The sequence below is a fragment of the Blennius ocellaris genome (genome assembly GCF_963422515.1).
Source record: "Blennius ocellaris genome assembly, chromosome: 2".
In the NCBI taxonomy this organism is placed as follows: domain Eukaryota; kingdom Metazoa; phylum Chordata; class Actinopteri; order Blenniiformes; family Blenniidae; genus Blennius; species Blennius ocellaris.
The window spans coordinates 19,300,632-19,324,462 of NC_137651.1; the positions used below are offsets into that span (position 1 = coordinate 19,300,632).

General features: G+C 42.7%; 1 protein-coding gene across 1 annotated transcript; it reads right to left on the minus strand.

The window, feature by feature from the left end:
* Positions 1-2,063: 2,063 nt before the first annotated feature.
* On the minus strand, positions 2,064-18,844 carry per2 (period circadian clock 2). The gene is made up of 22 exons (XM_080503052.1): positions 18,717-18,844; positions 14,649-15,216; positions 12,979-13,071; positions 12,651-12,805; positions 12,437-12,558; positions 12,045-12,246; positions 11,197-11,248; positions 10,254-10,396; positions 10,061-10,139; positions 9,867-9,973; positions 9,608-9,761; positions 9,392-9,500; positions 9,028-9,301; positions 8,611-8,767; positions 8,402-8,511; positions 8,091-8,297; positions 7,731-7,976; positions 6,552-7,600; positions 6,210-6,423; positions 5,833-6,064; positions 5,554-5,704; positions 2,064-5,000 (listed from the first exon to the last, which is right to left on the minus strand). The coding sequence occupies exons 2-22, from the start codon at positions 15,101-15,103 to the stop codon at positions 4,842-4,844; spliced, it is 4,470 nt and encodes a 1,489-aa protein (XP_080359178.1). The 5' UTR covers positions 15,104-15,216; positions 18,717-18,844; the 3' UTR covers positions 2,064-4,841.
* Between the last annotated feature and the right edge of the window lie 4,987 nt (positions 18,845-23,831).

Genomic DNA, 23,831 nt, shown 5'->3' on the forward strand with positions numbered 1-23,831 from the left:
ATCAACAAAAGGTGAAGCGGCAGATTAATTAAAATTAGCGGCAGAGTCCACCTGTAAGCAGAAGTGGCATACGTATTAAAGTAAAGGTCTCCCTACAGATACTTTGTTTTTTAAACTTACTATTGTAAAAGTAGAAAGAGTGAACAAAGATTTTACTTCAAATGATTGCCCTGACTCTAATCCACATACGACACAAATGAGTTACAGCTGACAGTTAAATTGTGGTTCTAACATCAATATGAGGACATGAAGAGCGAGAAGAGTTAAGCTCAGTGTAACACCTCAGGTCTCCTAGTAGCTGAAACCTACAGCAGCATTATTAGAAAATGGTTCAAGGTGACTTTATTTGTCATATACATTAGAATTAAAATGAATTTTCAGTGCAATGGCTCAGAGTACAATGTATTAATACTGACAACAAAACAGTATATGGGAAAAAATAGAATATTATACAAACAAAAACCTTTGCGTGAAAGACGCATACAAAAATAAATATATTGTACAGTCAATTTCAGAAAAACATGTTTTGATGAGATAATATGAGACTGGTAAATATGATTTAAGACATGATGGAGCATCAGAGCTATGTACGTGAAGATACATTTTTACATCCTATTTCAGAATTTACTATTCAAATCAATATTCAAGGATAAATTCTATATTTGTGTCTGAAGTTAGAAAGCCTAAATAGTTTTAAAAAAAAGGTGGCATTGTGGTATTTATACTATCAAAACAGGTTTATTATGTGCTGCTCACTGAAATACTTGTAATAATCACAATGTTATCATAGTGATTGAGCTGCATCTACACAGCTTTCGCCTAACTGACAATATGGCAAATTAGGTCCTTTTAATAGGGAAGAAATATGCAATTTAGCCATAATTGTGTTATCAGTTAACGGTTAACATCAGTCAATTGATAAGGACAGACGAAGAGCTGCTAACGTCACCAGAGTTTCAATTTAAAAAAAAAAGAACAGAAGAATCAGTCGGGAGAACTTCTGACGCATCAGCTGTGCATTCGTAACCACGTGTATACATGAATTCTGAGGTCAGAGGTCGGAGGAGTGCAACAGTTGGTGCGAGATAGATTCAACGGCAGAGAGGAGCATATGGTGGTGAAACAGATATAGGGGGGGGGGGGGGACTCTGACATCCTTGGACGCTTCTCAACTGTCTTTGACTGTGAGAGAACAATCAGCTCCTATTGAGCAGCAGCAACAGCAGCGTTCCCTTCACAGAGCCCAGGATTCCCAATCTGATTATCTTCTCACAAGCAAACATGCTCTGGAAGGACAAATCTGATGGGTTGTAATTGGATTTTTTGTTTTTTTGTTTTATTTTTACAGCAATTTTATCAGCCCGCAAAAATATTCCTGTCATTTCCAGCTGCTCTTCAAAAGACAGCAGCTTTATGGTAACGATGTTCCCCTTGAAAGAAGTCGCCGTCATGGATTTCCTCCAAACAGGAAGGATAAATTACACTGGCTTGATCCCATTTGCTTATATTTGATAGTAAAGCACAGGAGTCTGTGACCCACGCAACCAAAGTTGCTCCAACTGTGTTTTTTTCAGCCAGGATTGAATAAGATTGTAATATTCACCAGTTCTAAAGACATCGCCCCCCCCCCCCCCCATCAAAAAACATTGATAACTGTTGCATTTTGCTTGCATATTTTAACAAACCCACAGTGACTGAATGACTTTGAGGTTAATGCCAGTTTGAGTTTTTTCATCGCAACATCTCAGCTCGGGGTCTTTGCATTTTTTTTTTACAACTTCGGGGGGGACTTGTCAGTGAGATTGCAGCCTCTTGGATGTCACGTTTATGGCTGATAAGCTTTTCCTGCTGCTGACAGAACTGAAGTCCACTGAGCCTCCAATCGAGTAAACCATCATCTGAATGTCAAGTCTTTCTCTCTTTATATAGTATTTCTTTATATAAATATAGTTGCCGATTAATCTGATGAACATCTGTGTCTGTGTGCATGTTTTGGCATTCAAGCCAAGTTCAGTGAATTCATTAAAAAAAAAAGAAAAAGAAAAAAAGCAGAGTCAGACTGGTTAAATTTCCATAGTTTTATTACAACGTAATTTTCATGTCTCAAACAGCAACATGTTCTCATCTACAAAAATGCACAGTGCTGTGCTGGTTGGACACACCACAGATTCATACAGTGGCAATGAGACAAGTTTCCATAACCATACACAACACCATGTACCATTACCAAGTGCGTGTGCGTGTGTATACATTTACAGACCAGCATTAACTGCAGTTTTCAAATGATTAACTGACATTCTGGCTATGTCACTGGCTGGTACACAAGGCGAGCGCTGGAGGCTCGTCGGAGATAAAAGACAAGAGATAAACTGTAGTTGTTGTGGGTGGTGACGGGCGCCTGGACTCTCTTGTGCACTCAACCGCTCACAGAGAGGGAATAGCAGGCTCGAGGAGTCCATGACGCTCCGCCGGTCCCCATGCAGAGACTCTCCGCGCTCACAGGAATCCTTTAAGTATGTAACCGCTCTGTCCATTGCGTTATGCCCACATACATACAAAGACAAGCTGTGGTCTGCTTACAGTAACGTCACCTGGGATTGTGTTATTCAGAGGTAGGGTTTGTCCCCAATGACTGTCGAAAGCTTTAACCTTAGGCAAATGAATTAAATAAAACACACATACAAGAAGAGAAAACATAATTACAAAAGAAGTTGACAATTTAAAAAAAAAAGAAAAGAAAAATAAAATAAAATAAACAAAGTCAGTGAGATGCTCTTGGTCCAGTCGATGTTACATTCACAAAGCCAGCCACAGCAGTTTCTCTGCTTTAGCACCGTTGTTCCCAGGTCTCTTCTTGTTTGACTCAACTTCATGGAGTCAGTGTGAATCACAGTTTCCTTATTTAATACTTCATGAAGGGGAGCTCGAGTGGCTGCTGATGCCTCTCTGACCATCTTCCGCGAGCGTCCTCCATCTGCCACAGGGAGCAGCTCAGAGCAGGAACATGAGACCCCCCCCCCTATTGTTTGCTACACTTGTTTTTTTCTTCCTATTGGCACAGCAGACACAAGCAGCTGACGCTCAGTATTGACCTCAGTGTCACACACTGCTCTGGCCAACAACTTTCCACGGAACTCAACAATACATGTTGCTTCAATCACACACCTGCACAGATTGAGGGTTTGAGAGTCCACTCACATCGAATATACATATATTTTCAATAGATAACAAAAGAATCTTCAGAAACAGCGCAAGTGTCGGCACTGTAGTTTTGCATAATGTAGAAATCACTGAAAGAGGAATTCTTTTTCGTTTTGTTTTTAGAGCGTTATACATGTTGGAAAGCTGCATTTTATAAAAAGAAAGATAACATTATGCATGTTTTGTGGGCTTATTCTTCCAAAAAAATAAATCCTGTATCACTCAATGATACAAACTGTAGGTGAAAAACAAATCCTAAAAATGAAGATTTTAAGTTTCAAGTTGACTTGTGGTTTGGAAAATCCTCTCGACCTCGCTTCAACATACATCTGAATCTAATTTCTGATGCCATCAAGATCATTTCAGGTTACAAAAATACATATATTTCAACAGCAGCCAGCTTCTTGAGCTGCAAGAACTTGCAGTTCTTTAGCTTCCAATCTCTTATTGACTTTAAAGGTACACTATGAAAGATCAATGTAACACCACATTTGCATGTTTGGTGGCAGTGTTGAGTCACTGTAGAGTCACAGTCTGCCTTACTTTTACCAAAACTTTCAGCCTCTTTTGTTTTTGCTCTTTTGTCGAGGATTCACTGGACTCTTTTTTTTAGTTACATTTTTTTTTCTTATTCTGACAAATCATAGTGCACCATAAAAAGTCCCACAGCATGATGCCATCGGTTATATATTAAATTCGAACTGAACACATTTGGCTTTAGTTTTTTTTTTTTTTTTTTCCAAAAAATATATCTACTTCAGATAGGCTATACAGGAGGAAATAAATAAATAAGATGTACAAATGATCAGCTTTCACCAGATTGTCGCTTTTGAAGAAAGTTAAGAGTCGGCCTTCGGGTCGCTCTTTCGGCTGCCGGGTCAACTACGACCACCGCAGCTGTGCGCCTGGCTGTATTCGATTAAAAAAAACACCAAACAAACTTAGGAATTGAGCTCCTTCCTCTTTTGACCTGGCTTACATGATCCGATGAGCACCATAGCTTTTACTACACAACAATAGCATGTAGCCATGGTCGTGGCATTTGTAGGCATTGAATGGGACCGTGAAGTAAATTCAAGAAAGTAAGAGTGTTGGACGAACACGCTGGCCTGCTTCTCAATCACATGACATAATTGATCCATGACAGCTTTCTTGAAAGAAAATGCCATTTTCATACAAATCAAGTATTCCTAAGCATGACTGTGACTGTGTAAGTGCTCCACGTCTGGCAAAGGACGAAAATATTTAAATAAACATAATCTGAGCCAAGCTGTTCCAGGGACAGTGAGTGACAGAGTGTGTTTTCATGTGTGTGGCCATTATGGACAGTATGTAGGTCATGCAAACACGACCCCCATAAAGAACTACTGCCCCCTGTAGGGGTGCAATACGAAATGCACTCCAGTGGCAGTCCCACATTCAACACACACACACACAAAGTTATACACACACCAGCAGGAAATGTTCTCACCACGCGGAATGCACCTGCACTCAGCATGTGTGTGTGTGTGTGCGTGTTTTATCAGGATGGTCAGGACCACAGCTTTGAGTCTCACATCCATAATGCATGTGAAGCCTTCCGATAGTCCTCAGCTGGTAAATGGCACCTCCTGCTGGTCGCCTGTGACTGTGCATTCAGTTCAGGAACCATTAGAGTCTGGTTGAGGCTGTGGTTCCTCCGATTGGCTCTGAGCACTCTGGCTCTCCTGACTGGGCTCCTCCACCAGCTCACCCATCTCCATGTCGGGATGGACATCCTGGATGTGCGCCACTGCTACATCCTCGCAGTACACACACTCCTGAAAACACACAGACACACACGCATGCTATTCATGAACAGTCCTCATTTTAGTTCTGGCATCATAACATGACAAGAACGTGATAATAAATCCCAATGTAACGTGTGACGTGTTATCTTACATAGCAACAGATAAAGTGGCTCAATAATGAATAATTCACAATAATGATCAACATTTTTCCGCCATCTTAGTTTTATTTTCACAACATCAAGGAGAAATCCTCAAGTGTTCTTAGCGGCAAACATTTTGATGTCATTTAGTGTTGTTTGAGCAGAGTAGCAGTGTGTGTGTATGTTTTGTGATTGAAGTTAAATCTCAACTCGATATTGCATTTAGTCTAAAAATACTTTCTGGTATTATCATTCCAATAAATTTGTACCTCATACATTTCTTTCTCCTACTTACTGATAAACATATAAATGCTCATCTTATATATTTATCAGCAAGTTTCATAACAAGTTGTTAGTGCTTGTGCAGATAGATTTTTTTTCCAGTACAATACTTTCTCAATGTCTATCGTGGGAGGCGCCGTGTGAATATGCTGGCTCCTCACCTTGACATTGATTGCTGTAGGGAGACCGCCCCTCCTCATCCAGGGGTGTTCCTCCACAAGCTCTCGTCGCTGGTCTGAAGTGAAGTGAGGTTGGCTCTTCTGCATCTGCCTCAGCCTCTCCTTGTCTTCTCGCAGCACCCGCTGAATGTCCCTGTTGGTAGGCAAACAAGACAGTTACAGGTTAATGACAAAGGCTCATGTGAGAAAAATTATTATAATAAATGGGAACAGGAGCAAAAACATTGCAATCCCTGTAAAATGATGCAGCAGGAGACTCACCTGGACGGCATTTGATATGTCATCATGACCTTGTCATCAGCATTGGCCATCAGCAGCCAGAGGGGCTCTTGCAGGACACACTTGATGACGTGCTCTCCGTCCCCTTGAGTGGAGACCTTGTCCTTCGACTTGCCCTCTTCAGATTCTCCTTTGCTCCTCATCTTGGCTTTGGTCTTGGGGTCATGTTCCAGAGAGTCAACGCTGCCAAAATATTTGCTGGTGTTGCTGCTCCCTGTACACAGATTGAGGGACAGAAACAGAGTCAACCTCAGCTATGAAACATTGCGATATCAAGGGAAATGATCTTTTCTTTTAATTTAGCAGCTGTGAGCAGGGCGTGTATGTTTTAGGACATGACTTCTGTGTTTGTTACTGACCTGTTCTGCTGCCGGAGGCGCCACTGGCTGAGGTGCCGCAGCCGTTACATCCTGACCCAGAGCCCAGGCCTGATCCTGATCCGGACCCCATAGAGCCTGAAGTAGCCGATCCAGTGCCAGAATGGGAGTCTTCCTGCTCCTGCAGGAGTATATCCAGCAGGTCGCAGGACGAGGAGTTGGCGTCACTGAGAGCCCCATCTTCTGGAGAGTCCACCTGCAACATAAGACCGTACACTATTTAAAGACAGAAGCACACATTTCATGGATGCACTGCAATAATGTTGGACAGTTGGGATACGACCAAAATCCCGAGGATAAATTTCAGGTCGAATCTTCTCTCACCTCTTGATGATCTGCCATGGCAGTCTTCTCCCCTGCACATCCCGACATTGCAGCCGAGGTGCTTCCCTGACCTCCAGCGGATGGAGCAGTGCTGTCCTGACGTTCCAACGACCGCTGCGCCTCCTCCATGCTCAACAGGTTGAGCTGCAGTGGTGAGCTGCAGCGTGATTCGAACAGCGGTGGTGACGTGGCGGGGTCCCGTGCCCCTGACGCCGGGGTGGTGGATCGTGACGCAGCGTGCTCTCGGGGCTCCACGCCTGTGACTTTAGGGACATCAGCGGCCAGGCTGTAGGGGAAGGGCTGAGGTGGAAACGGGGACTGGGCCACAAACTGAGTCTGCACCGGGAAAGAAGGCTGGGCAGTGAAGGGCTGCTGAGTCGTATAGGCAGTCTGTGGAGCCTGGAAAGGCTGCTGGGTGGTGAACGGGGGCGGAGCGGTTTGGAATGGCTGCTGAGGGGTAAAGGCAGTCTGCACAGGGAATGGCTGTTGGCTGGTGAAGGGAGCTTGCGCTTGAATTGCGTAGGTTGCCTGTGTGGGCTGAAACTGCTGCTGGGCCGTGTATGCGGCTTGAGACGGGGCCTGCTCAGGGAAAAACGTTGGTCTCTGTGCAGGTGCAAGCTGCCCTATCTGGCCTAACTGGCCTATTTGAGGGAAGAGGTAATTAGGCAGAACCAGAGCCACGACAGGTGTAACAATAGGTGGGACAAATGGAGTAGCAGTGGGCGGTGCTTGGCTGCTCTGTCCCTCTCCAAAGCCTGTGGAGAGAGACGGGTCCGGACACGATGCCTGAGCTGAAGCTGCGGTCGTGGGGGGGTAAAGCGGGTATCCAGGCACCATGGGGTAGGAAACGCTGAATGATGACTGGGAGGCTTCAGACGGGGACCAGGAGGTCTGGTTGAGACCCTGGAGGGGAGGTCGTGGTTTGCGGTTGGACACAGCACTGTCCGATGAGTCTGGATGCTTCATCCGTGGCTTCTTGGATTTCCGGTTGCGGTTGCCTTTCTTCGCCGTGGTGCATTGCTTGACGGCCCCTCGAGGTTCAGTCGTTCCTGAAAAAATACATGGAAATCATATTGTTGGTTCATCAAAATGAACAAGCCAGCGCAGTTTCAATAATACTCATCACAAAAGCTCTTCTTTTTTGTTTTTTTAAATGTGCCAACTGTAAACCTTGTGTACCTTCAGAAATGATCAGATCCCGCTGCTTGTGCAGATATGTGGAGCAGTCCCTCTGGAAGGATCTGGCATTGTTGTGCTCTCTGCAGCGGTTCAGGAATGCCTGCTCTTCCTTCTGGGTGTGAGCCGCCAGCACCTGCTTGGTCAATCCCAGCCTCTTGTAAGCCTCCTTCTCTTGACTCGGGGGAGAAACCATGCAAACAGGCAGGGCAGGTGGTGCCGGGCTCTCTGCAACATCCTCGATTATCTCTGTAGAAGAGAGTATGCCAAACATATCAGTCCCACAGAACTTAGAATGCACCAGTTTGGTAATAATATATACAATGTTGTCATCTTTATATTGTGTATGAAATGTAAACTCACCGGATTCTGGTTGAGGCTTCTTGTCTCCGACGTGGACGATGGTGCTGCTGTAGCTGCACTGGGAGGTGATGGACACGACGCTCTCGGCCTTGCTGGGCAGAGTGAGGGGGGCCAGGGGGCCACCTACCACAGCAGCGGCTCCAGATGGGGGCTTCTTGGGCACTTTCATGTTTGAAAGGCCTGGCTGAGGGTCAAGCATCAAAGAATCTGAAAGAATAGAGAGAGTTTCTCCTGTTAGCTTCAAACTGAGTTAAATTCTCAATTGAGATCTCATTTCACTTAATTACATCTGATGTATGAAGTCTACATACCTGTATTTGTATCCTGAGGCATTCCATCATCTGAGTTGGAGGAGGTGGTATTTGAGGAGAATTTGTACTTCCTTTTTGCTGTGATGGGGATATTACAGCTCTCCAGATACCTGAGAAACAAAAATGAGTTAAATTGCTGAACGCGCACGATGCATATCACTTGAATACAGTTTAGGAGAACTATAAACCATCTAAAGATGAGCTCTCACCTGATGACACTGTCCAGGCAGCTGATCTGCTGGTAGGAGCAAACTGCGTGGTCTTTGCAGGGGAACTCGTCCATGCTTGCTGCAGTACTCTCTCTGGCCTGCAGGGCGGGTACAGAGTCCCTTGCTCGCGTCGCTGAACACCTTTGAGAGACTGATGCTGGAGGGGTGGGAGAGGAAAGAGTAAATGTCAGAAATATAGAGCAGGAACAATCCGGATTTCTGGGCTGAGTTCAACATGAGAGAAAGAAGCAATGACACCTGATGCTGATAAACACAACAATAAGTCGAAGATCTGACTAAAAATCAATCTGACTGAGCTCTAATCGCTGGTTTAAAGGAAGACCGGATGCCACAGTGACTCTTTAAGGCCACAGTTCTCGCATGTAATCAACTTTGCTGGTATTAATCCACACTCACTGTCAGTGGCCTTCTTATGCTCAGGTTTGGAATGCCACGGTGAGGGGGACGGGGACTGCAGGCAGGCCTGGGAGTCCTGGTTCTTCAGCATGTGCACTCCTTTACAGATCTCCTGGAACGTCCTCGTAGGCTTGCTCTTGCTCTTCTCCTCTGTCGCGTTCCCTGCTGCATTGTTCCCGTTGCTCTCACTGGATGAACTGATGCTAACCTGCTGCTCGTGGGAACCGTTGCTGCCATGGCTGCCATAGCCGCTGGAGCCCATGTTGTGAACCGGCTGGGTAAAGAGAATGAGGGAGACTGTTTTAGAAACGGATGATTTCCTCATTTTTGCTGGTTAACACGCCATATGTGTGCAGAGACTTACTTGCAGCAGCATCCTGTGGATCTGTTCACTAATTTCCTGGATGTCTGAATCCATGATCTTCCCTCCATGGAAAGCAGGTGCGGCAAAAACGTCTTCGTTCACAGGACCCCTGAAACATATGGTTATATCTGTCATCCAGCATGTTCACAGTAAAACATATTTACATCTCGGATCACCAAAAATGATTCACCAAAACACAAATTGTGGAGTACTCACATGCGAACTTTGTGCCTGCCAATGACAAAGGACACCTTGCGACTCCAAGGATTGACGAAGCTCGACCAGCTGGTGTCGATCATAACGTACTCGCCATTTCTCGTGCAAAAGCGGATGGAGGAATGGTCAAACGGCTGGCCAGCATACTGCAGGACTGTAGGAAACACAAGGAAGAATGTGTCAGTGACAGGACGAGAGAGCAAAGCAACACAAAGGATTAAATACCGATCATCTGGAATATACAGCTAATGGTTCTTACTCTTTCGATGCACAGCCAACATTAAAGGGCGGTCACTTGGGTGTAAGTTGAGCAGCACCGGGGTCCCGATCAGGTCTTGAGGGAGGTACCCCAGCAGAGGAACAGCCCTGATGGTGAAACGACAATGTGTCCTTTAGGAAAGATCACAGCGGATTTGTTGAACTCCATCGACGAATAACTGGAAATTCACTCACCTCTCATCCACATCTTGGAACACACAGTTGGGTGTGTGTGTAGTGGTGAAGATACGCTTGTCTGTGGGGATTCGGGGAGCTGTGAAAAGAAATTCACCATTAATAGTTTATTCTCGTTATAACAAATATATTCTAATTACACTGGTTGATTTTTTTTTTTTTTTTGCCACATGTATGGTTTCCCGGCTCTCACCTTCATATCCAGAGTGCACCCTCTCAGCCAGCAGGAGGCAGCAGAACTGTTCTTCGGCCAGCTCCGTGTCCTGGACTTTCATCAGGTAAGGAGTCATACGGAAAGGGTAATACTGGAGGTCCCCTTCATGCTCTTTCCCACCACTGCAATGCAAACACACGTCATCTTAATGGTGCTCCATTACTGTAGAAAACTTTAAAACAGATTCAGTTCGCCTGAACTCATACGATGCTGCAGCAAGTTCCCACCAGGCTCTTATTGTAGGTTAAATGCAGAAGATTTTGCAAAAGAAGTGCTGTTTTAATGAGATTTTAAATTGTCTGGACTTCTTGTCTCCCTGGACTTAGGTTGTACACTCATTTTTGCTATTACATAGTAGGCATGCACCGATACCAAGTGTCTGTGTCGACACTACGTGCACATCCAATAGCCTCATTGCCAACAGCGTGCATAGGGCAGTGTGTAGCATCTAACTGCATATTGTACAACGTAGACTGAGAGACCAAGCTTGCTGTTAATGAGTGTATCAGTCATCGTCTCTCATTTGTGTCATTCTCATTAATGTTAAAGACTCTTCAAACCGTGAACATCGCACATTCTCTTATGCTTATCTGTGGGCGACATTGCTGGCGCATGTCATATAGTACTCCCCAAGTTGTACCGGGGATCGTTTTTTTTGGAGTACAAGTATGCCATGCAGTATCAGACCTGATATTGGTATTGAAATCAGTGCATCCCTGTGTTTTAAACAACCATGCCACCTGTTTTAATGTTTAAAGACAACTTGTAGGACCGAATCTGACCACCAGATGGACTCAAAAGCTCACGGCTGCTGACTTCCTTCCCTCTCCTCATCCTATTCCTCAACAAACCCTCTTGCAACGCCCCCCTACTGTAATGACTCAGAACAGGAAACTGTGGATCAGAGGCCGCTGACACTCACCTGATGCGGCAGAAGAAGGACTTCTCCTGCATGCACTCCGTGGGAGACGACTCTGAAGAAAAAGACAAGAGAGGAAGGTGGGATGTTTATCGCCGGTTTAATGAGCTGGACCACTGCAAAGTCATCTGTTAGTCATCAGCCTTCAACACTGTTTACAGGACATGAAAAGTTTGTATCTGTCTCCCGTGGGGAGGAGACACCAAGGCCACAAAGGCATATTGACTTCTTTAAGAACTGTGCGGCCGAGACTTGAAAATAATGTTAAAAATTGTGTTTTTAATTTCCGAGCCGATATTACCACTGTACCACGAGACAGGCACCAGCAGGCAAACCTACAAATGATACAACTGGCAATGTGTGTGCAAGCTAGATCAACTGCAATCCATAAATGGTCCAACAATGGAAGCAACATGCAGGGTGGGAGTGTCCCCAATATATAAGGATAAAACAATATAATAGTTTTTGCTCACTTTTTTTGTTTGAACAAGCTTTCACATAACATCAATCTTTCCAAAACTTTACATCACACAGTCTGTGTCCATACTAATCAGGTACCTTCTTATGTATGCATGAGCAGATTCTGCAAATACGTAACAGGTGTGTATTACGGGCCATGTGGTGTATTGATGTAGAATTGGTCATGGTAATGAAATTGGTGCTAAGTGTGTCTGAGCATGTGCGTGTGTGTGTGTGGGTGGGTGGATCATGTGAAGGAAGCAGACGATTGGGGCTGCCACGTGTTTACAAAGAGGGAAATCTGCCATCGATGTCACTAATAACGTGTTTCAACATGTTTGTCTGAATATAGATTCATGTGAGTCATAGTGGAAGCCGAGTCTGCCATGTACCTGCTCCTGTGCACATGCTCCATGAGGGCAGGCGGTACGGCGTGGTGAAGCTGTAGAAGACGCTGACATCCTGAGGACTCAGGAACTCCACAAACTTAGCGTTGTTGAACACTTCCTGCTTGCAGTTCAAGATGGTCGCTGCCTGATCCGAAATGTAAACTATCTTGCCCGTGATGAGCGACACTGCTACAGCGAATATATCCTGCACAAAAGGAGATGAAGATGGGTTGATTTATTGCCATATTAACTTGATTGTTGTTCAATTATGCATATCAGATCGGATTATCATATATCTGACGATATATGAAGTATATTAGTATCAACGGCAAAACTACTTGTAGTTTTTCCCTGTATTGTTAGCTTGAGTGGAGGAAAATATTGAAGGCTCTTACAGTGTTTTTGAGGGTGTACTCCGACGTGATGCTGTTGATTTCCTCAATGGTGTAAGAAGACACATCAAATCCTGGTGGCTGACTGTCATTAATCATCAGCATCTGGTAGTACTCCTCATTGGCTGAAGACAAAATAAGACAATGCGGATCAATGCACACACCAGATTGATGGTTATTTCACCAACAGCTAATGCTAGAGGGACGTGAGTCTTACCTTTCACCTGCTTGACACAGCGCAGGGCGTACTTGAGCGTGTTGACAGTGCTGCTCTTGCCCTTGTTCCTCTTCTCTGATGGCAGGTGCATCTTCAGCTCTTTGAGGGCCTTGTAGAGCTCTTTCTGGGTCTTCGCTTTGGCTGACTGCTCGCTGCTGCAGGACGCAGATGAGACATATACACGTGTGTCAATGTGACAAGATCTCACCACTGATGTGACAACCTGCTCCCCAGCACGAGGAACAAATCGGGAGGGGAGGGGAAGCTACCAGGAGCGGCTGATTGAAACTGCGACAAAGCTTTCATAGTCTCTTTTAGGATCACTAACCTGCAACCGCTGGTGGATGGGTTGTCCTGCTCCGAGCTCATCAGGCTGAAGGCGTTGGAGCTGCTTGGTGGGGAGGGGCTGTGGGAGTTGGAGCTGCAACCACGAAACACAAGTTGTGTTAATAAAGGCAGTGCAGCGAAGACAAAAGTGGACAAAGAGCATCACACCACGGTCAGAATGAAACAATTAAAGATAAGACTCAGCATAGCAAATGTGTCAAGGACTTGAGATTAGAATGTGCAGTCACAATGCTACAGACACACAATCTTTATATACCTCCATACATATGAAAACACAAAAAAAGATTATAATTGGATGGAAATAGAATTCTCTTTGATCGTGTTTTATTGGCTATATTCGATCCTCTGCTGAGTTCCTACAATGTTTTTGTCATTGTCTCTAATTAGAAGCTTATTCATAGGTATGTATCAGGTTCAGGGATTTTTCTTTTACAAATTTGCTAAATTTAACATGCAGTTATTTGTAGCTTTGATCAAATAGTGGAGAAATGTAGGCTTATATCTTATAGACGCTAAAGTCAGATAAAAACAACTACGCTTTACGTTAGTAGTTCTTCATTATAACCACAGATTACACTTCTCTTGTTATAGACAAAGCCATACTTCATCATGAGCAACATAGTGCCCACAGCACAATCTTATACTTGGAAAATTAACTGCTTGATGAAGTCAGAATCCCATCAGTCTCATTCCTTTTGATTAAATGCGGAAAAAAAAAAGTTAGCGTGAAAATATTTACTGAACAAAAAGTAAAAATACATTTTCTTTTGTAATTAACTCTAACTGTAGTCATTGGGTGATGGATTTAGACCATTTCAACTCTGTACCTCAACACCCCCTGTGAAGAAACACAGATGGAGCGCATGCTGTTTCTCGCGCTTTAACGTCATTAAAGTCTTCGCAGAGATTCTCAGCAGAGGATTTCTCTTTGTTTGGTTTAGCTAAAAGTAGGTCCAAACACACATGATGTCATATTGTAAGCAGAAACTTGTTATGTCTGACTGTTTCAATATCTCATCAAATTTAACTGCTGCCTATTTCACAGTTTGGTTTTTTTTTTAATTGTTTGAGCACAATAGAAATTACAGCTGTATTATAGCGAATTACAAAATATGAGACACCGAACACTATGTTTAGTGAATGACTTCCCAAGCTAATCCCATCTTAAAGTCAATTTTGACCTAAAATTGGTGCCATTGTTGCACCAGAGAACCGACTGAAAAAAAAAAAAATAATGCTTTTCAGGATCTGCTCCACCTCAGGTAAATGGAGCTGGAGTAAACATCAACACTGGTTATGTAACATTCAGCCTTCAGTAGGTGGGCTGCTTTCCTCAGACAAGAGATGAGTGTGACAGCTGGATGAATGTGAGGAGGAATATGTTTCAAGGGTTTGCATCACTGTCAGAGCAATAACGGATTAGCGAACAATAGCTGGAAACAGAAGTTAAACCAGAATTAATCAACTGTTCATATAATCTCCAGGGAGTTAACAGATTATTATCTGGACATTTCACACCCCGGTTAAGCTCACGGAACCTTCAAACAACCTGCTGAGGGTTACATTTATTCTGCAAATGACTCTAACTTCAATAAGTTTGATGTACACAACTTAATTTCCCATGATTCAGTGCGTGCGCCATGCCCTCACCTCTTGGTGCTTCCCAAAGACTCCATAAGAGCAGAGTCTTTGCCGTTTCCACTGGAGCTGCCCACGGACCCGTTGCCGTGGGACTCGTTGCCGTGGGACTCGTTGCTGTGGGACTCTGTCCCGCTCCCGCTTGAGCCGCTGCCGCCCATCTCAACATCCTCGTGTAAAGTCGGGCGGGGCCGTTTCCTGTCGTCGTGCGGGGATCCCGGAGAGGCCGGGTGCTCGTGGCTGCTGTCACTGCCCTCGGACGCCAGACCGAGCTCCGGCTCCAGGTCCACCCCGTCCTGCCCACCACAGTCCTCGTTATAACTGCTGGCCATGCGGTGACGCTGGCTGATGGAGCTGCAGGGACCTGCTTGGTCTTCCTCCGCCTGAAAGCCGACCCTTTCCCGGTTTCGATCGCGCCCGTCCATGGTTGAGTAGCAGTAGTGCTTTTGATCACTATCGTCAGACATCGGGCGGCACAAAAGGTATAAGACTGGAGATTAAGTTATCTTCCACATGATGCCATGCCTTGCATGGCACTGGGATGAGAATGGAGTTGATTCCTCAAAGGTGGGAGTGTGTTCTGAAAAATAAACAATAAAAACAATAAAAATCACTCACAGAAGCCTATCACAGGACAGCTCTATTGATAGCTACACAAAAGAAAAACAGCCCTATAACTGGAAACAATCAATAGGGATCAAGACAAACCATCCATTATGTATACAATGGCCTTAACTTTGATCTAATCCACCATTGTAGACCGCCATGTTAGCATTTCTAAAAGTCAACCATGAGAAAAAGGGCAGTGATCTCCACATACAGACACATATCCAACTGAGGCCGTCCATCCAGCTTTCAAAAGGTCTGCACAGTGAAATAGTCAGGCGCTTGCCCTTTAATGAACAACTGAAGCCCCAGACCAGTGAGAGCCGGTTTGAATGTTCAAAAGAAAAAGGTGAGGCAATCGAGATTAAAACACGGCTCTGAAGACACGAAGTAAACAATAACCTTCACACTCGCCTTTGTACAGCAGTATACCCAGCAGTATACCCATACCTATTGAGTAGCAGTAATGCTTTTGATCAGTATCCTCAGACATCGGATGGCACAAAAGGTATAAGACTGGAGATTAAGTTATCTTCCACATAATACCTTCACATCTTTACAACCAAGTGTTACCTTCTAACAGCATTAAAAACTATAATGTACCCCTTAAAAACCGTAAAATATGATGAGGACAAACATTTTGGAGGGTAATCAGGAAGTTCCATCACACAGACCAGAGTAGTACAAAATACCTTTAAATACAGTTAATTATTAACTGATTCACTTTAACTCATCTAATCCTTACCCGTTTGTTTGGTTTCACACAAACCAATTGTTCTAAAACATTCTCTTGCAACTTAAACAGTCTTTTGATTTTGCATTAAAGCCTATGTTTCAATTGTAATTAATCTATATTCATGCTTGAAATAAATTCAGTATTTCAATGTTTCAATGTAAAATCTATTAATAGTTTGAGCCTGCAAACATTTCTTTACAAGGATTTATTCCAAACAAAAGCGTTCTCTTCTCCTGCTGCTGTGTTATTTCAGGTAGTTTGCGTCAATAATTTCTGATTGAAAATATTACACATTGTACCTTTAAAGTCAATGTCCAACACAGACATAGATAAACTGCTGATTTACTTTTTCAATCAGACAAAGACATCCAGATGAATTCCAAAAAAATAAAACGTACCTTTATATAAAGCATATGACCTGAGCCAAGTTAAGGTTATCCACAATTTAAAGGTTAATTTGCTTGTTTAAAGCCACAATTATACAAGAGTATACCAAAAATGTAAAAAAAAAAAACCTATTCGCTCAAAACAACCAAAAAACAAACCGAGCCTGATAAAAATATGAAAGCAGCATCTCAACAGCCTCCTCCACCCTCCACAGAGAACAGATGGAGTGGGAGCTATTTCAGTCTGCCATCATCCAACAGGAAACGGGCTCTGACGCAAATATCCAAAACTATTTTCCTGCACTCCTCTCATCATATTGCAACTATTTATATAAGTGTGCATATTCGTCACCTCGGCTGAGTCTTCCCATTTCCCATAAGCAGTTTTATGTAACGTGTCAAAAAATGTGTTTGTGTGTTTTTGTTTTTTAAATTTAAATATCAATGAAACCGATCTTAGTTTGTGGAATTTGTGATGAGAAGTATAAACTTGTATCCATGTGAACCTTTCATACAGAGATGATGTGGTAAACAGCAACAGGATACAATGTGAAAACATCTGTGCCCATTCAAATGGTCAGAGACGTCAAAGGCAAACACATGTTAACAGCAGATTTGAACGGCCCATGGAGACACCGCAGTGGAATAATAACACCTTTACAAATGGTTGCAGACTCTCTGCTGGCATTCATATGCTAAATTCAACCCCCAAGCCAGGGATTAATTCTGTTTGGGCAAATGGGATTATCGCATCTGCACATAAATGCATGTATTCCTAAAACATCTTAATTTTCCATAAAACTTTCCAATGACCCACACGTTATTGTAACAATGTCTCCTCGGTAGATGACCCACTCTGAGCTCAGCAGCCAAGCCATCTGATGGCACTTTCTATTGGCCACTGTGAACAGCCAATCAGGAGCAAGGTGCAACAGGTAGGAATGATGTTTGCCATGAAGGGGACTTTTAAACAAGACCGCAGGTTAAGCCCACAGGTTTGGTTATTTAATTCAAGAACAACTACCAGAAATAAAAAAAATAAATAAAAAAATCTAAGTTACACCTGCTGACAGAAGACACGTTACATAAATGGCAACACTGCATTGTTACCAGTGAGGGAGCCAAAGCTTATATCATTATTTCTACTCTTACAACCTGCAATATACATGAACAGCAAACAATAGATGCCTCAAAATTGCGTTGTCAGAAAGAGCAGATATGTACCGGAACAGACCTCTGCATAAAACGGACAGAAAGGTAAATTAAAAGCAGATCAATTGACTACATCACAACGTATAGTCAGCATATAGTACCAACCCTACAGCCCGGTATATCTTGTCACACACGATCGGCTATAATACAAAATGTGCAACATCAAGCATTTTAAAGCTTCCGACTCAGTGGCAGAAAGTAATACATGTTTAGCTTACCAGATCACTCTTGCTCCACGAACATGACAAGAAAACCCAGCAAGGTCAGATGGTCCAAAGAGTTACAGAGAATAAAAATTAGTCTTCTTCTATCTGAGTCCATGTGGAGGACGGTCGGAGCAGAGGAATGACATAATGAAAGTGAGCCTCCTCTCTGCTTGCAGCACTGCCCTGCTTCGAGTGAACTGCTAATACACCCAACACACTAGCACAGATCTCAGGCATTATACAACGCTGCTCCAGTCTTGATTGACACTACTGTAGGTTGTGCCTGTTTATTGCTGCCATTTTAATGTTTTATGTTGTCAGTCCAGGTGTATTCGACATACATATACAGAATACTGTGACATAACACCGTTTAAGGATGTATTTTCGGGTCATAATCATAAAAATCTCGTTTCTTGTACTTTTTTAACCCGAGTTTCACCACAAGACATGGAAAATTGTAATTTCCCTCCAATAATAAAAACGGAAAAAATATGCATATTTATTTCCTCACATGGACAGACATTAATAATATGAAGGTTAAATCCAATGAAATCTTTCTATAAAGGGATGTATGAACCCTTCCCCCTCATAACTCCCATTGACCTGCTATTCACAATCCACACACACGTTGACCTGCAATCCACCGCACGGTACACTGACACAGTTATGTAAAAGTAACAATATCGTTCAAAAGTGACTCCGAAACAGCTGCTGTTCGGCCGCAAACGACACATCCCAGTAAAACTGATGTTTTCCCACAACGTGAACGACCAGAAAGCCCGAAACCGGCTATTTTTCGTTATAAAAGTAGAATAAGTAGAGCAACCGGGATCGTCGCGCATGCCCAGATCGGTTTCAGTTATGCAACTTATTTTTTTGCCCTTAGATAGTAAATTTTTCCACAGCCAAAGGGTGAAAATGAATAGACACCAACCTGTGCTGTCGAGTTAAAAATCCACTGCCCGGTGGTCTCCGGCGACATGCAGAAAAGAATCCCGAAACAGTGAAACATTCGGCAGAAACATCCAGCTTTCCTCAATGGGAACCGAGGTTCAGACTGGCTGACACAGTAGTGTAGGGTTCCTCCCCGGCTCTCTACGGCGCTCCGCCGCCAGCCAATCACAGAGCTCGACGCTCGACCTCAATTCAGGCTCCTCCCTTGGCGGCATCCGATTGGATGCAAACGACCGGTTTCCATGGAAAACATGACGGCATTGCCGCAGCTGGTTGAGATTGGCCGAATGAGCTGTCCGTTGTTTTATATAAACACGTTATCTACCGCACGTGGAATCCCATGTTGGCTGAGGTGGTTACGGCTACGACGAATCGTGGAGTCCGGAGCGACTCATCCATCGTTGAAATTACATAAATGAAAAGAGTGAGCGAGGGAAAAAACTAACAGAAAACAAAGAAAGGTACGCCAAAAGGCGACCTTTTCAGCGTGGCATCGAGAAAAGCATGCTTGGTGTGAGAAATGCCATGCAAAAGAAAAGAAGTGCACACTTAAAATTACACATTTCAACTTAAGAATGACACGCATACATCTGTTATTTTGATACCGACGAGTATTGACTAAACACTTTTTTTTTCCGAAGCAAGCGGTCTTTTTTTTCGAAGCAAGCGGTCTTTTTTTTTCTGATGCGGAAGTTTTACATAAATTGAGCACGTTAGGTGCGTCACAGCTGCGCTCTAGTGCCGCTGTCTCTCGAGAGCGCACGGACACGACACGCTCACATCGTGGGGGGATGTTTGTTATGAAACAAGACATTAAGTAATAGTTTTCTCTACGTGTTCAACAACACAACTCATTAAATCATGAAATATAATGTGAAGCCACCCTTTAGCAGTGTACAGGTTGTGACCTGATGAAAATAGTCGTTGTCAGTCATTAACAAAAGTTGAGAGCTTTGGAGTTTTAAATATCTATATAGTTAGTTAGTTCTTAACAAATGCGCTGGAGCATAAGCAAAGTGAATGTACACCCTTGACATGTCACCAGTCAAAAGCACGTTCTGGATTATTATAGGAATATACATGCAACCATAAAGAACTTGAAAATTCCTGACAGGAACATTTACAAGCCTGGACAGGAACCAGGCAGACCTGTGATAATCACTTGCACCACAGGTCCCTTAGACATTGTTCACACTTTTTTTTTTTGAAACGCTGCTCTGTGGCCATCTTTTTGAGTAAAAGATGAGGCTTTGCAGCCCATTCTTGTTTCAGAATTGTATTTAATAGCCTGCTATGATGAATGGAACTGTGTTTTGTGCCAAAGCTTAGTCATCACACTTTGTCATGGGCGGCAGAGCCTGGGAAGAGAGAATGTGGGTGTCCACGCCGGTACTAGTAGCCACAACAACAGATTTTCTCTTTGCCAGCCAAGACTCGGCAGCAATCTGGACTCCTGAGCTTGCCTCCTTGCCAGCATAGAAGTGGCAGCCATACACTCCCATGGATGTGGTCTTCAAGTCAGCCACACTCCCTGTCTTGAGTGAGAACCGAGTGTCACATCCACCCACTTTGTTTGCCTGATTTCAACCAGAAGTTTGTGGAATGTTTTGCATGATTTCACACTCAAACGCATGTTTGACGTGAACACATTACCCCTGTGCTGCCGTCTCTCCACTGGCTTCCAGTTCGTTTCAGAATCGATTTTAAACTTCTGTTGTTTGTTTTTAATGCCATCAATGGCCTGGGTCCCTCTTACTTGTCTGATATTTTAACTATACGTGATCATGGCAGGGCCCTGCGTTCTTGAGGTCAGCTTCTTTTAGATATTCCAAGGTCGAGATATAAACAGTGGGGAGACCGCTTTTTTGCTATTGCTGCTCCCAGACTGTGAAACAAACTGCCCCCCGACATTCGCACCACCACTGATCTCGGCCTTTTTAGATTGATAGATAAATACTTTAATGATCTCCAAGAGAAATTCACAAATCAAAGCTGAAAACTCACTTTTTTAAGTTGGCTTTTAACTCTGTCTAGGACAGTGTATTTTATTCTGTATGCTCTGTTTTTATGAATCTTTGGAAGGCTTCACCAGCCTGCAGCACCGCCGCACCTCCCACAGTCAGCACCTGTGTTTTATATATTGTTTTTATGTATTATTCTCGTATTTATTTCTTAATGTATTGTTTTTTTTATATATAGCTTTGTTGTAAAGCACTTTGGATACCACTAGGTGATTGTAAAGGGCTATAGAAATAAAGTTTGATTGATTGATTGATTGACTCTAAGCTTAATTACCCACTCTGACTCTGGTTTAGTGTCCCCCCCCCCTCACCTGGAGGTTTTTACACAGCTCTTCAATGAACAGGTGCAAGCTTCCTATATATTCATAAGGGCTTGTTGTAGTGCGTGGAGCATCACGGGTCACACCCATCACCATCCCTTTTTTCCCCCCAAAAGCACCTGCATTATTCACTGGTGGGAACAGCTGCCGTGAAAAAATACAATGTGGGCGGAATTTCGTAAACAGGAGTGAGTCACGCCGTGGGTGGCTTTATATTTGAAATCCAGGAGCACAGACCAGTTCTAATCATCATCACGATTATCTCACCGGAAATCCTCCACATTTCACGTGTCCACATGCATAATTAATTTGTGCATATTTTTTATTTTGTTTTTGGACTGATTTTGTACCGTCATCACACCAGCTCAAAGCACTATAGGCATCCCATCACACCCATCAAATTATGCAAGTTGTGGTAATTTCCTGTTAAATCCCAGTGTGAAAGTATAAACAACAAGAGCAATCAGAGATTTCTGACATCCGACAAAGGTTACATCTACCAGTGGTGAAAATTTGATGATTGGTTATTTTGACATAATCCTTAAACGCCTATAAAATTATATCTGGATCCAGATCACCTCTGAAACTTTATGGAATGTACCATGGCCTAATATCTATCAGTGAAAATTTTGAAAAACTCTGTGCTTAGTTTTGACATAATCTTGCTAACAGACAGACAGACAGACAAATATATATAGATGATTTTATTACGGCCTCAGTGGACCAAATTAGAACCTACACCACAAATACAGGACTTGGAGAGAAGAAGGAGAAAGGTTAATGACACCGTGACTTGAAGCCATGATCCAATTTCGCTGTGGAAAATGTAGGGTCAACTATTTCTGGAACGAGCCACACACCAGGGACTATAATTAGGTGATTTAGCCACCCACTAGTGTTTGAACATGCAGGAATAACCATGTGGACTGTGAGAAAATATTAAATCAACATACGTAGCCTACTTGTAAATAAGCAAATTTTTTTTTTTTTCAAATACAATACAATGTTCCCCCCCCCCATGTATTGAGATATATATATCATATCAGATTTCTAATATAGACTTAAAAGTGGAGTATTTCATCTTTTCCCGGCATCAGTCTTTTGTCATCAGTCATTTGAAGATGTTAAGAAATAAGTTGAAGAGATCACAATTATCTACTTTATTTAAATGCATATTTTGAGACAAATTAAAACTTTCAAAATAAGCTTTAATACAAAGCCAGTCACAACTGTTGGAACCTTTATACACAGATTTGAAATGAAATCACATAAAACATTTAGGTTGTAATCACCTATTCGGACCTCAGGAGCCATTACTATATCTTATAATGTACACAAATTATAATGTCAAAAACACTGTGTTCAGCCATGATGTGGTTCAAATTCTGTCGTCATCCTTGCACACTTCTGAAAACCCAGCTCCAGTGCAGTGATTCTCAAACTTTGGCTTGTTTGCAACTTGTTTGAAAAAAGGTAAGATCAAAATGAATGTCCAAATTCATAAACAGGAGGTGAGTTTGGTCAGTGAGCTCATTTACACATGTTAAATGAACAGGGCCAAAGATACATCCAGAACATGAGATGCTGATTTGATAAAATTGGGGATAAATGAGGATGAAAACAATGTGTTTTTTTCATCAAGGTGTTGCTGAACTGAAGCGGTTTATTTATTACTATATAAAGATTTTTGATTAAAGTGCAGCATAAAAGTGACTACTTTCCACTCTGTATCCTCATTTGCTGCTTATTTTGTTGTTTATCATTAAACTTTGTGTATTTCTTGTGTTGGTATAAACTTGATTTGGGTAAGTTTTACTAGACTTTGTGTCCCAATTCTACATAGTTACGTCTTTCTACAACCTCACCATTTGGTTAATTTCTAGGCTAAATATTAGCCTGACTTTATGAATAAACATTTCAGGGGTATAATGTTGAAGGCTGTTCACGTGCAGTTTGTAAATGAGAGGCTCCAAAGTCAGCATCATTATGGTGTAAACCGAGGGCCTATAAAGAAACATTTTATGATTTCTCTGCTACGACATTTTGAATAATTTGTGATTCAATCGAGTAATGCCAAAGTCATGAACATCCATGTGCAGCCCAGAGTTGGCTTCGGTAAACAAGCATGACAATTGGGCATGCTCCAGGAAAAACCAAAACAAAGACAAAGTTAGGGTCTCACTCTCTCTGAAATTATATTTACTGTTGAAGCTGGATGAATTACATTGCCAATATTACATCATATTTCCCGTTACAATGTTGGTATCAAGATGAAAGTACCCACAATAAAAAAAAAAAAAAAAAAAACTGTGCCCACTTTCAGAGTGTCAGGTCATATCAAGCTTGTTGTGAACACGTGTATTATTAATAATGAATTTAATTTGTGGTGAAGTTTAGATTTAGAAACTTAAAATACTACAATCAGTCAGAAACATAATTGTATCACCTTGCAGTGTTTAGTGTTGCTGACCGACAATTTATGTTACATAAATGGAGCTGAGCAGGAAAGAAGAAGGGGGTAACGAACATTATCCTCTTACCTCTGATTTGGTGAGTTTTGTTTTCATTTTTCATGTTGGCGATGGAGGAAAGCAAAAGGGAAAAATCACAGGATGCAAACAGAATTAGACTAAAAAGAGTAGGATTTAAATGTATGCTTGTTTTAGAACCTATTTATACTGTATTGTGTTTTTGCTTGTTTTTTGGCAAATAAAACCATCATTTGTTCGTTCATTCATTCATTCCATAACCTAT